This window comes from Stenella coeruleoalba (assembly GCF_951394435.1).
Source record: "Stenella coeruleoalba genome assembly, chromosome: 2".
Classification (NCBI taxonomy): Eukaryota; Metazoa; Chordata; class Mammalia; order Artiodactyla; family Delphinidae; genus Stenella; species Stenella coeruleoalba.
In genome coordinates, this window is record NC_137147.1 from 28,443,688 (window position 1) to 28,457,913 (window position 14,226).

The window sequence follows — 14,226 nt, forward strand, 5'->3', positions numbered from 1 at the left end:
CAGAGGACACGGGTTCGTGCCCCGGTCCGGGAAGATCCCACATGCTGCGGAGCGGCTGGGCCCGTGAGCCATGGCCGCTGAGCCTGCGCGTCCGGAGCCTGTGCTCTGCAACAGGAGAGGCCACAACAGTGAGAGGCCCGCGTACCGCAAAAAAAAAAAAGTGCCCATCCTCCAGAGACTACGTCTCCATTCCCCATGACTCTTTTTTTTGCAGTGTCACCGTTCAGATGGGCCCACTGGTGTGCAGAAACTAGCAGCAGTAGTGAACCATTCTTTTTCCTACCAGCCCCAAACCTGTCTCTAGTGCTGCCTGGCTCTAGAGGCAATAGCCACTAGAGCAGAGGAGGTGCTAATGATGGCAGATGTGGGCAGCTTCCACCAAACTCACACAGCCTCCTCCTTTGTTGAGGGCTACGATTATAAAGCAGTGAAGAAAGCATGTAGCAAAGCCTTGGGTTGGGTCTTAGCAAGTCACCTCCCAGGGCTTCAGCTGCCTCATTAAAACTGAGACACTAATCATTCCTATAGCAAGGCACTCGTAAACACTTAGCAGCTTATAGCACCATTCCTCCTCCCAAATTAAAAACATTAAAAAGAAAACAATAAATTAGGAATTAATGGCCAATTACATTCTACTTTAAATGGCAATATATCGAGTATTGAATTTTATGAGCAAACGTTGTTACATATAAACATATTTATATTCCTAAAGATTTATTAAACTTATAAAAAGGCTTATATGTATCTCAACTTTTCTTCCCCAAATTTCTCTGCTCCATCATCATGGCTTTATCATGTTTGTAGTCAGGACTTGTCATAACTCCCTATGGGACTTGTACTCAGTTTCCTACATAATCACAGGAAAGTTGGCTCTTGACAGTTTTGTTTTGCCTTAGTGCTAGCCAGGAATAGGAATGTGATGCTGGCTGGGAACACACGCTTAGGGCAGTGGGCAGAATACCTCATACTGCTGCCCCGCACAGCTTGCAGGCCTGTGAAAGGAGCCAGGCGCTGGACAGCTCTGCCCATACCGGCCAAGGATCTGCTGCTGCAGGTGGGTGAGGAGGACATGCCCACGAAGACCAGGAGACTGAAGAAGCAGGCAGAGTCACTGAAGGAGAATGTGACTTGGGAACTGGTGGTCCTGCGGAGGATGCTGCAGGAATGGAAGATGGCCTGGGCTCTAAGTGAGTGAAGGGGGTGGGGCGGGCGGGGGTCCTGACATATCAGCATGTTATTTGTGAAGGAGGAGGTTCTCACCTTGGACTAGTGTTTCTCAGTCTTTGAAAATCCATCCCTCTCTTGTGAGACATAAAAATCTGGTTGCCTCATCAAGGTTAGACTAGAAAAGAGCTTTTCACACAATGACAGCTGCATTTATCTAGATACTTTTTGCACGGGCAGGTTTTACATCAGTAATTTGTGGAAACTCACTATGCTGAGAACTCTTCACAGGCCGAGACCCTATCTTACTGACCTCTGAAACTTTACACTCAATAAGTGATGCGTGAAAGAAAGGGTGAAATGTGCTGCCCAAGCAATGGAAATGCAGTGATCAAAAGAAACTTCAGTTGGCCGTGGTATATACAACCCTTTTCCAAAATTCATTTGTAAATTTGGGATTATCATATATTTACTTTGCCTTCAGTGATATGGGAATAGAACGCTGAGTGCCTGGGACAGAGGAAGGGCCCAGCAAGGAGTGTTGAAAGCTGCAAGATTTGAGGACTCAAGGGCTGCTGGCTTTCAGAACATGAAAAACTAGTTTAGTTAGTGCAGGAAAAAGAGAGGTGATTCATCACATAAACTGGTTCAGGTAAACAAAAAAAGAGTTGAAAAAGAGATTCTGAGTAAAAGCTACCAGTGGGGAGCACCTACAGGTGGTGGGAGCACTGAAATAAAAGCTCCAAAGCTATAAAGAGAGCAGTTAGCAATAAAAGGAAGAAGCCCTTGAAAGCCAGATGGAAGAGCCCTAGAAGTCAAGGAAACCTAATGATAACCACAACCATTAACATGTGAGCCCTTATTATCTTGCAGGCATTTTGCTAAACACTTTGTCCAGTTAACTCATTTAACACTCAACGTAACTCAATACAATGGGTTCCAGCATTATTCTCATCTTACAAATGAGAAATCTCAAGCCCAGTGAGGTTAAGTAATTTGTCCAAGGTCACATAGCTAGTAATTGCGATTCCAAACCAGGTATGTCTGATGACTAAGTCTCCTTAACCTCTATGTTTTATTGTACCTAACTATTTACCAGGTGATAACAATAAAGAGTTATTTAAGCCAAAAAAAAAAAAAAGAATATAGGATGGGATTAGGAGTTTTGTTTGGGAACTACCTAAGAGGGTACATGGATCATCAGAGAAATAACTTCCCTCAGGACAGGACTCCATCTCTGGAGCCCTTTATTCTTCTGAACTGTTTTGCTTGAATTGTCCTAGGGGAAGGGGACTTCTTGTCACCTGCCTGCAGCACAATATCTAGCCCTAACCAGGTGGTTCTCTTCTAATTTTCCTCCTCATGGTAGTCATCGAGTGGCACCATAAGACAATAGAGGGCCTGCTGCAGAGCTTGGTGGACATCCATGATGACGTCCGCATCCAAGCCATCATCACTTGTGCCACAGCTGCTTTAGAACGGCCCCGTACTGCCATCAGCCAGGGGGACTCAGGTGAGAGCCAGAACTGGACTGCTTGAGAATATAAGCAATTCGCAGAGCCATAGAAATTTTGAACTGGCGGAGACCCTGAAGCTTATCTGAGATCATTTCACAAAATGGAAACCAAGACCCAGAGACTGGCCTGAAAAACCAAGACCCATCTCTTATCAGCAATAGAGATGAATTTAAAATTCCTGACTCCTAGTCTAGTGCTTTTTGCATGAATTTCATCACCCTTTGATGATCAGTAGCTTACAAGTAAGTTCACATTGTTCTACCTTGAGAGATCCCATTCATAATACCCAAAAAGTATGTGTATGTGTGTGTGAATGCACACACTTTTCTCCCGACTCCACTTTAGCGCTTCTTTTGACAGCACATCTCAAACTCAACATGTCCCATACTGAACTCATCACCCTCTCCACAGACCCCTCCCCACATTCCACATCGCAATCGGCATCCCCACAATCCATGCAGTTTCTGAGCTAGGACCCTGGGAGTCATCCTGGATAAAATCTTTCCTCTTCCCACAACCGATCGACCAATAAATTCTACAGATTCTGCTTCCTAAACATTTTTTTTATTATGAAAGCAATATAAAGTGTCATTATCAGTCAACACAGAGGAGTATAAAAAGAGGTGGGACTTCCCTGGTGGCTCAGTGGTTAAGAATCTGCCTGCCAATGCAGGAGACACGGGTTAGATCCGTGGTCCAGGAAGATCCCACATGCCACAGAGGAACTAAGCCCCTGCACCAAAAATACTGAGCCTGCGCGCTAGAGTCCACAAGCCACAATTACCGAGCCCACGCAACTACGGAAGCCCGTGTGCCTAGAGCCCCTGCTCCACAACAAGAGAAGCCACCGCAGTGAGAAGCCCGCGCACTGCAACAAAGAGTAGCCCCCGCTCACCACAACTAGAGAAAGCCCGCACGCAGCAAAGACCCAGTGCAGACAAAAAAATTTTTAAAAAAAGAGGTGATTACCTTCCCCCAACTCACTTCCCAGTCCCAATCCCACCCCCATGCCATTCCCCAGGGTAACCAATGTTTAGTTTGGCATTCCACCATTTTCCCTATGCTTTTACAAACATATGCCAACATACATGTGAGCTTTTCTATTTATTACAAAAATGAGTGTTGAATTTTACCAGCCATTTTCTAGTTTCTTCTCCTTTAATTTGTGGATATAATGAATTCTGTTGTTAAACTCTTGGAAAAAATCCTAATGGATCTTTCTTTCACTCCACTGGGTTTGATTTGTTAATATTTTAGAATATTTTACTACATTTATAAGTGAAATCGGTAGTTTTGTGTTTATTTATACTATCTTTATCAAGTTTTAGTTTTTACTAGCCTTTTAAAATGAATTAAGGACTTGGCCATTTTCCCCAATGGTCTGTAATCTTTTGAAAAAGAAATGTCAATAGTTTTTTCTTTGCTAGCAATAAGCAGTTTAAAAGGAAAATTTCCCATCTACAAGAGCCAGAACTGTAATCTACCAAGGAGCTGGCTTAACAAGACACAGGACCCAGATGACAGAAACTATAAAATGCTGCTGAAAGGACATAAAACCAACTGACTTACTAACCCCCAAGTACCCTCTCAGATACCACCTTTTGTGAGAAGCCTGGGCTGATACTTCTTCCTTCTCTGCTGATGGTAGCATCTTTTTAAATTTTTTATTTATTTTTAATTTTTGGCTGCGCTGGGTCTTCGTTGCTGCGTGAGGTCTTTCTCTAGATGCAGCAAGCGGGGGCTACTCTTTGTTGCGGTGTGCAGGCTTCTCATTGCGGTGGCTCCTCTTGTGGAGCATGGGCTCTAGACACATGGGCTTCAGTAGTTGCAGCACACAGGCTTCAGTAGTTGCAGCACGTGGGCTCAGTAGTTGTGGCACAGGGGCTTAGTTGCTCCATGGCATGTGGGATCTTCCCGAACAAGGGATTGAACCTGTGTCTCCTGCACTGGCAGGCAGATTCTTAACCACTGCGCCACCAGGGAAGTCTGGTAGCATCCTGATATTATTCTGCCCTAACATTTATCATTCTGTCATAATTGTCTGTTTACTTTTCTGCCATCTCTACCAAACAAGGAACTTCTTAGAGGTGGGAACTAATTTTATCTCTACAAAGTTGTCAGGTTTTTAAAGTTTCATTTCACTTATTTCCTGTCTTCTGAGTTCCAGATATGGGCATTTTAACTCCAGGTTTTCAAATTTGCTGCTCCCTCTGCTGGGAAACTCTACCTCTCCCTCTTTACCTGATTAACTTCTATACATGCCCTTCAATTTTCAGCTAAGGTATCACTTCCTCTGAGGAGTCTTCCCTGCCCCACCACCCAGACTTGGTTTGATGTCCCTGCTAATATGCTTCCACATGTACACATCCTTTATTTTAAACGCTTATTTCCTTGGGTATTAAATGGGATGATGTACGTTAGTGCCTGGCACATAGAGAAAACCTTCAATAGGTGGCAAGAGATATTATCTTATCCCCAAATCTTCCACATACATTAGAGAATACCTTTGTCTTTCCCTTTCATGTGATCCCTTTCCTGGGTGTCTAGATTTTGATTTGTCTTGTTTCCTCCCCACAACTTCCCAAAGAAAATTATCTTACTCATTATTTCTTGAAATAATTGACTTCTGTCTGTTCCCCTGAAATGCACATATTTCCACCTAGCCCATTCTTAACAGATGGCACAGTGGCCCACAGTAGTAGCAAAAAGGACAGATCAGAAATTCTAAAACCTTAGCTATAGAAGTAGCTCTGCCACATCTTGGGAGGGCAGTTAACCTCTCTGAACTTCAAATTCCTTATCTATAAAATGAAACTAGTTGTGGACAAAAGGTTAACAAAACACTTTCCCCTCTTACTTGAGAAATGAGCTTTAGTTAAATGCCTACCTGTTGTCCCGATAACCTGATAAGGATAGGAACTATCTTTGCAGGCAACATTGCTTATGATAAAAATGAACCCTGACTGATAAATTACATCTGGACTGGGAAGAACTGTAAGTGAAATATACACGCCTGAAGGAGGCACCATCCTTTGGGCTCCCATGAATGCTGTAACTTGTCAAAGCATGCCCTTTGAGGACCTTGGAATTATATCTATGGAGTTGTTCTATAAAAGAGATAATAACTCTGGTGGAACATAAGACACATACCTGGGGATCGATTCCATGCTCCTGAACTGTCCCCAGAAGGCTCCATGGAATGCTAGACAAACCACCTCAAGAACTCTTGCCAAAAGGAACGCCTGATGCTGTCCTGTTGGCAAACTATGCTTCCATCCTATTTCCTTCCAAAGATTAGTGCCATGCGTGGCCTATGATAGTCTTGTGAGACTGTGTAGTTAAACCTGAAAGGACTCCTGCAATACACATATTTCAGGTGAGCTCTGCAGTCATACCTGCCTTGCCTACTTCAATGAGGGTTAGAAGACTGAATGAGATAATGAATATGAAACACCATATAAGCAGCAAAGCACTACCTAAATATATTTGCTATTATTATTAAAAATACAAAAATATTTAAATAGGTTGATTTTCATCACTAAAACTAATGGTGATGGTCACCATAGCCTAGCTGGAAACATTCTCCTTTGGCTTGAATATAGCTCTTTAGAGGCCAGATGATAAAGGATTCGGAAGAGGAATACCCAGCACAAAAGTCAGCCTTAAAATCCTGCCCATTGTAGGGGCTCAGCTAAACTCTAATTATATTAAGAAGCAGTAAGCATGTGCAACTGAGACTGAGGTTGGCCACCATGTGACTACAGGAAAAAGTTCTGTTTCAGAGGAAAGCAAAGGGGCTAGCTAGCACCCTCTTACTGGCTTTCTTTTGATTACAGACAAGGAAACCGTCAAAGCTCCACCTATCCAGGACTTGCCAGAGGTTCTACAGGCCCCCCTAAAGGCTGCTCTTTGTGACAAGAACGCCAGTGTGCGGATGGCAGCAGCAGTATGCCAATATGCCATGCAGTCAGATAATCTTCTTGCCCGGGAAATCATGCAGACTGCCCTTTTGAAGGGTGAGTAACTCCTTGTTACTTTTGACCTGGAAATATGGGGTAAAGAGAGGACACCTCACCATCAGCTTTTCCTAATCCTTTCCTCTCCACCATCATGCTCTATGATGTCTACTGTATTGGGTCTGGGCTTCCATTTAGATACTCAGAGATTTGTTCTTCCCAGGTACTTTACAAAATAGGTACACTGCCACCTAGTGGTACCTGGGCTAAACGTTTCATAAGTGCATTTGAACAGAAACCATGTCCCCTTTCATAAACCAGATTTTCAATTGAAAAGATAATGTAATATTAAAGAATACGTTCTAAAAATTTTTTAAATCACTACTTGAACACATCTTGCTTCCAGGCATCTTGAACTTACAGGCATTGTCCACAAGCATTGCTGGAGTAATACAAGCAGAAAGGTTCTGTCAGATGATAGGCCCAAGGTGCCCAAATGCTCTGTCTGAAAGATGTACCTGCTCCTTGCGTGGCGGCAGGGGTGGAGGACAACTGGCTGACCAGTTTGGCCTTCGGCACGGAGATACTCAACGATTTAATTCATCTGTCTTAAGAAAGCCTCCACTCCAGACTTCCCAATCTCTAGTGAGAGGGACAACTGTATCTCTCACCCAGGCCGGAAGTGCCTTCCTGCTGTTACCTAACAAAAACATATTAGGATTTGACTTTGCAGGTTAAGATTTTCAGTCTATATTTAGAACCTTGATACAATCCATTTAAATATGATTTAAATAAGGGATTGAATTTTGAGACAGGGGGCAGAGGGAAGTGAGATATCAGGCAGGTAGCAGCCTTGTGTACCAACCCAAAGGCTGCTCTCTCTATGGGGAGAAGAGATCGCCATTCTGGACTCCTTTTTCACCCCACTGTGGCAGGTAATAGCGTGGACAGCTGGGCTGCAGCTCAGTGCCTGGCTCTGGAAGGTGCTGCCACTTACCCCGTGATTACGAGGATCCTCCATCAGCTGTTTAACAAGAAGAATGAGGACACTGAGCAACAGTCTTGTATGCTCTTGAGCCATCTAAGTGCAAAGACAGTATGTGTCCATTACGGGGTCAGAGAAAGAAACCGAGTTTGGGGGGAACAATTGGGTCTTTGAGGTCGGTGCATGTAAGGAACTGAAAATGCAGGTGGTTGGATAGGGATCATCTCAAGCACAGGTAAAACCGGACTAAGTGTGGGTGAACCGGCGTGTATACAAGGAAGAGTGACAACAGCTAGCTGAGAAAGGTGAGAAAAGTAGGCTGCAGATGGCTTCTAACTGTGTAGGCAAGGAAAGTTGTGATATGCAGAATTTGCTTCTGCTAGAAGTTTACCACTGAAAACTACACAGACCTACAATTCTGTTTACTTCCAGTAGAAATGTGAAACTCACAGATTGAGGCATATACAAATCATTTTAGGGGGAAAGATAGTTAAATTAAGAAGAGAAGGTCCTAGGAATTTTCTGTTCAGATTACTAAATCTGTATATTGTTCCCCAGAAATCAGTTGGCTTGGATGGAAGAGTGCCCCATTGTAAACCCACTCTCCTTTGCTAGCAACGGGCATCTCATGTGTTTGTGACATTAACTATGCTGGATGCCAGGTTAGGATATAACTTCTTCAAGGCCCCATCATCTCTAAAAGTGATCTTGGATATCCATACACGTCTTCCATTTCCTCAGACCCTGATACATACCATGCTTGCCGTGGAGCTGAATAGCCATCAATGGGAAGACCGGATTGTAGCCTGCCGAGCTCTCTCCCAGATTGGTGGAAATGTCAATGTGGTAAGCCTTCTCTTCCTGTGTTTCCAGGACAGAAAGTCTAAGCAAAACTGAGCTAGGGAGCTCTTCCACTTTTTGCTGCTATCTAGTATCCCATTCTTGCCACACAGATCTCTGTTCCCATACTGCTACCTCTTACTCCTAACCCAGAATTCTCTTCAAATGCCAGCATATCGTTCTATTACTTAAGACACTGCTTCTCAGCCTGGTGGCAGTCCACAAACTGTTTGTAACCTACCTACAATGAAGTAAGCAAGAAAAAAAAAAGTGAAAAGTTTAGAAACTTTTATAGTAATTTGACATTGCCTCCACATCAAGGTACTTTTATAAGTATCAGTCAATACTGTCCCTACTTTCAAAAACCTGACATTAGAGTTAGAGTAACAAGACTAACATACACAAATGATTCAAGAACAAGTGATAAATGTAATGTACTCAAAACTTTTCAGAGAGAGATTAGTGTGGGCTGAACCTGTCAGTTAAAGTTCTGTGAAGGAAGGAGTGTGGGTCAGCTGAGCAAGACTTGGGACAGAACTGAAAAAAAGACTTCCAGGCACGGGAAACCCTGACCATCATTTAGGCTTTCACCTGACCTCCTTCTTGCCATTATTTTAAAATCAACTTCAGCTGTCCAAATGGGATTTTTCCCTTCTTCCTATGTGCCACTATCTTTTCCTTATAACACTAAGTAACTCCAAAATGGCCCAGAACACTGCCATTCCCACGAGAAGAGAGCACCCTCCATCTTGACCCTCACATTTTGATGTGGGAAGCACAAAACCTGGCCAATTCAGTGTAATCAGTATAATTCTAGTCTGGGTTAATTCTGCCTCGACTGCCATAGTAGTACCCTGCTGCTAAAGTCTTGGACCAGCAGCATAGGTATCACCCGGGAGTTTGCTGGAAGTGAAAAATCTCACCTCTGGTCAATTCAATCAGAACCTGAATTTAACAACACCATTTTAACAACATCTGATTAATTTGCACATTCACCTCCTCAGCACTTGTTACTCAGGATGGCCAACTGAAAGTAAAAAGCCATGCAGAGCAAGCAGGGGACGGGGTAAAGATGAGAACTTCACATCAGACTGCTGGGGTTAAGCAATATGTCCATCAGTCCTTTCACTCATTCAGTAAGCAAGCAGTTTCTGACCACATCCTACATGCTGGGCAGCATGCTACCACTGGGGATGCAAAGATAACAGAAGTAGCTGTAAAGTATTATGGGGATTTCCTATTGCTTACAGAAGGCAGAGGAGAGTTCACTGAGGAGATGCTTTTTGAGTTCAATCCTAAAAGAACAGGAAAACATCAGGTATCAGATAGGGGTGGAAAAGCGAGATGTTTCAGGCAGGGAGAATAGCTTTGGGCACATTACATAATCACCAACTAGTAATCTTCGTCCCTTTCCCTTTGAGAGATGTACTAACACATAGGGTGGCCAACTGTCCTAGCTTGTCCAGTACATAGGACTTTCAGTACTAAACCCAGGAAAAGTCCCAGGCAAATTGGAATGAGTTGGTCACCCTACTGATGTATCACTTTCAAATTTTAAGAGTCTCAAATACAGATATAATACAGTAGTTTAAAGCGTGAGCTTCGGGCTTCCCTGGTGGCGCAGTGGGTAAGAATCCACCTGCCAATGCAGGGGACATGGGTTCGAGTTCCTGGTCTGGGAATATCGCACATGCTGCGGAGCAACTAAGCCTGTGCACCACAACTACTGAGCCTGCACTCTAGAGCCCATGAGCCACAACTACTGAAGCCCGCATGCAGCTACGAAGACCCAGCACAGCCATAAATAAACAAATAAATAAATAAAATAAATTTATGAATAAATAAAGCATAAGCTTCAAAAACAGGCCTGGGTCTGAGTCCTGGCTCCAGCGCTCAGCAGGTTAACCTTGGGCAAGAAATCTAAGCCTCCATTCTGTCACCTATAAATGGTAATATCTGCCTTATGGGATTGTTTGGGAGGATTACGCGACAGGTAGAAATACTTATTAGCACAGTGCCAAGTACAAAATTGACTTGGTAATAAATGGTAGCTAATTATTACACCTCTGTGTAGGATGTGAAACATAAGTTGATCCAGCTGATGTTGGGTGACTGGAATAAGAAAGTGAGACAAGCAGCTGCCCAAGCTCTGGGGCAAATGAGCCTTGGGAAAGAGGTGCATGACACAATCAGGTAAGACCTTGTCAACATGGAGAAAGAAGCTTTTTTATTCTTAAAAGTGTCCAGGGAGCCTGGGCTCCAGCCAGCCAGCATTTGTTAAGCTGCTCTGTCTGCTCAGCACTGTATAGATCCCATTGCAGAATTTTTTTGTTTTTAATAAAATAAAACATTAACAGCCCCTACAGACACTAACAATGTAGCTAAGGGAAGAATCATTAACTGAATGCCCACTAGGTGTTAGGCACTGTTTTAGATGTTTGAGAGTTCAGATGTATGCCATGATTCTGATTATACAGGCAAGATACACAAATGCCTAGCAAAGTCAAGTTTCATGAAGGATGGGTAAGACTACGTAGGCAGAGAGAAGGTAAGACCTTCCACACTGGGAGCCAAATACAGAAATGAACATGGCACATGTGAGGGCAGTGGGGAAGAGAACTTGACTGTAGCAAGAGATCCATGTTTAAAGTTTCCTTTATTCAGTCATTCAACATAGTTTAGCGCCTAGCATACTCTAGGTAATAGGGATTCAAGTAAATAAAACAGTTGAGGTCTCTCTACCTGGTGAAACTTAAATTAATGTGCATAAGGCTAAGTAGGAAAGGGTGGGAATGGATAATGGAGAGCCTACAGAAGTTGGATTTTATCCTGAGGGCACTGGGGGTGGGCGTAGGGAGAGGGACCAAAAGTTTAAGGAGGGAAAATAAAAGCACCTGTGCCTTACAGAGTCAAGCTGGGCCAAGGAAACTCCCAGGAGCGTGTGGAAGCCCTCTCCCTGATTCGTGGGCTCAAGCTCATGACCGCCAAGCTTCTCCCAAGCTTTCTGAACTGCTTCTCTGATGACTTCACGGCAGTTCGGCAGGCAGCTTGTTTGGCTGCTGGTGCCCTGCAGATCCACGATAATATGGTGAGTCAAGGAGGCATGTACCCATCTTACCTGATCAACCCAAGAGGGCATTACCCTGTGCTTCATTCGTACATAGCATACTCACCATTCTGTGGGGACACAGAATGAGAGATCAGAACCAGGAAGGTGAGGAGATATATAGGCCACACCAACAGTTTGGACCACACTTAGCTCCAAGCCAGCCTAGACTTCACTTTAGAGCACACCCCTGAATCCTGTTCTCACCTCAGTTAACTAGCTTCTCATTACATGGGTGCTGATAGGCTTAGGGATCGACTCCAGTGAATCGAGTTATAATCCCTAGTTATTAGTGGAAAACCTGATGGAGGTATTCAAAAGAAGCCTATATGGCCATAGATCTGTGAGCTGGGAAAATCAATCTACAGACAGGAGATAAGAGCACTCTGCGCCTAAGCCAGTACTTCTGGCTCCAGCTCATTTTTTCACTAGATTTGATAGAGGGCCACTTTTCCAGTTAAAGCACATTTAGACAAGAGGGGTCCCTGTCTCTGGTTCATTCTTGCTCTGATTCTCTCCACTCAGCACTGCCTTTTATCCATCCCAGGTCCTTGAATGCCTTCTGAATCTCACACAGAGAGATCCCTGCTGGAAAATCAAGGCCTTTGCCATTCGAGGTATTACAGGAGTGGCCCCAGCTCCTCAACCTTCCCGTATTTTAGTATAGATGATCCCCAGAACCTCTTTAGGAAGAGAGTAGAGCGTAAGGGAGGGGATAATCACAGCTTCTCAGAAGTTCCTTGCCTGAGAAATTAAAGATTATTTTCTTGTTCTTTTTAATTTTTAGTTAAGGCGTCTAGGTCTATGTCAAACGCTTTAAGGCAAAGGGCTGAAAGGACAATCCCTGCCAACAGAGTTAGGTATGAGTTCCAAGTAGGTATCCACTGTTGGATATACTTGCTTTCTCTGGAGGTTTCAACCATAGGACTCTGTAAAAGTCAGACCAGATTCAAGACTGCTACAAACCTAAAATCCTGCCCTCAAATTTCCTAGAGTTTCTTTTTAGGGATTTTTGGCATTGTTTCTCTCTGACAGTCTGGCAGGTCCCTTTAAGAATCTGCCCTGGGTTAAGCTGTGAAGTAATTGTGCCTTCTTTCCCCATTACCCTGCCTTGACTAGGTTGGTCTTCTGAGTTATCTATCCCATATCTCATTCCTAGATAAATAGGTAAATTAGTATATTCTCACATCCTAATGGACAAGGATGGCGTGGAATACCCCCCCCCCTTTCTGGGAATTCTCTGGGGATAATGTCCTATTCTAACCCATTCCTAAAATTCTAATGGTAATTGTCATCTAAAAGGGAAGGTAAAGACAAAATACTTAGTTTAGTATTTGCAATATTTAATTGCAAATTAAATAATTGCAAGTGGTTGCCTATACCTTATTATTATTATTTATTAATAAGGCCATTTCTGGATGCTAGGATATAGCAAGCTCAATCTTAAGTGACAGTGGAACACGCTGCCCTCTAATCTCTGCAGCTTTGGGACAAATTGGCCACGTGAATCCCCAACTGATAGACTCCCTGCTCTGGGCTATACACTATGAAGAATCACCAGGTGTACGACTAGAGGCTTGCCGTAGCATCCTAGCCCTCAAACTTCAAGGAGACCGAGTCAGGGACACCTTCCTAGACATGCTGCTCCTAGAGAACCATGATGCTGTTCTAAAGTAAGCACTAACCCTCTGGTTCCTGCCGTGACCTCTTTTACTGCCAACTCTCCCAACCTTGTTAACAGAGTATGTGCCTGCCTTTCCAGGCTGCTTAATGGCTGTAAAAAGCACAGGCTCACCTGGGCCATTCATCTACTGAGCAAGTGGGTAACAGAAAAACTGGCCTGAATTAGATTAAAAGTCAAGCTCATGTAGTTTACATACTTGTTCATCATCCCAGGTGGGTTTTTTTATTCAACTAACATTTATCAAGTGCCTACTTAGTGACGATAGGCTTTAGCGTCAAAAAGACCAGGATTTGAACCCCAGCTCAGACATGTGCTAGCTCTGTGAGTCTGGGTAAGTTACTTAAATTCTCTGAGCCCATTTTTTCATGTATCAAACGCAGACGGCACTCTGCCTTATGGGTCTGTGGTGATGAGTAATGAGATAACATGTTAGTACCTGTCATAAAGGTGTTCAATAAATAATATCTACTAGTACCTTCAAGTATATCATCTCAAAAACTACAGAACACCCCTACAAGCTAAGCATCATACAATTTTTGCAAATAAAGCTCAGCAAAACTGCAGTTAGGATTGGAACTTAGGATTCTTGTCTGATTCCAAGTCCTGTATTTTCCACCTCCATGCTTTAAGGATAGGAAGAACAGCCTAAGAAGTCCTTCTTACCTTTCAGAGAAATTCACCATGCAATGAAGATACTCAACTTAGAAAATGAAGGAAACCAAGAAATGCTTCAGAAGATCAAGAACAGGGTAGATAAGTACAAGCTATGTTTTCAAGAAAAAATTCAGGGCTCTCAAGGGTTCCTCAGACCCCTTTTTCCCCCTAAGCATGTACGTACCCTCTTCCCCAACACAGAAATACTTTCTACAGCCCCAGATACAATATCTCACTTGAAGATACAAAATACATCTGTGCAAGATAGGATTATAAAATCCTACTAGTAAAAAGTAAAACAAAGCAAAAATCCCCTTAGG

General features: G+C 43.4%; 1 protein-coding gene across 2 annotated transcripts in view; it reads left to right on the forward strand.

Moving 5' to 3' along the window:
- Positions 1-14,226, forward strand: part of HEATR4 (HEAT repeat containing 4) — a gene marked incomplete at its 3' end in the record, with an annotated part of 75,035 nt that overhangs the window by 43,749 nt on the left and 17,060 nt on the right. For both annotated transcript variants that reach the window (XM_079914658.1, XM_079914659.1), the window contains exons 5-14: positions 984-1,187; positions 2,534-2,677; positions 6,518-6,697; positions 7,573-7,733; positions 8,364-8,468; positions 10,537-10,655; positions 11,370-11,550; positions 12,116-12,185; positions 13,052-13,241; positions 13,923-14,001. In XM_079914658.1, the coding sequence (XP_079770784.1) occupies positions 984-1,187; positions 2,534-2,677; positions 6,518-6,697; positions 7,573-7,733; positions 8,364-8,468; positions 10,537-10,655; positions 11,370-11,550; positions 12,116-12,185; positions 13,052-13,241; positions 13,923-14,001 (1,433 nt within the window). The remainder of the gene's footprint in view (positions 1-983; positions 1,188-2,533; positions 2,678-6,517; positions 6,698-7,572; positions 7,734-8,363; positions 8,469-10,536; positions 10,656-11,369; positions 11,551-12,115; positions 12,186-13,051; positions 13,242-13,922; positions 14,002-14,226) is intronic.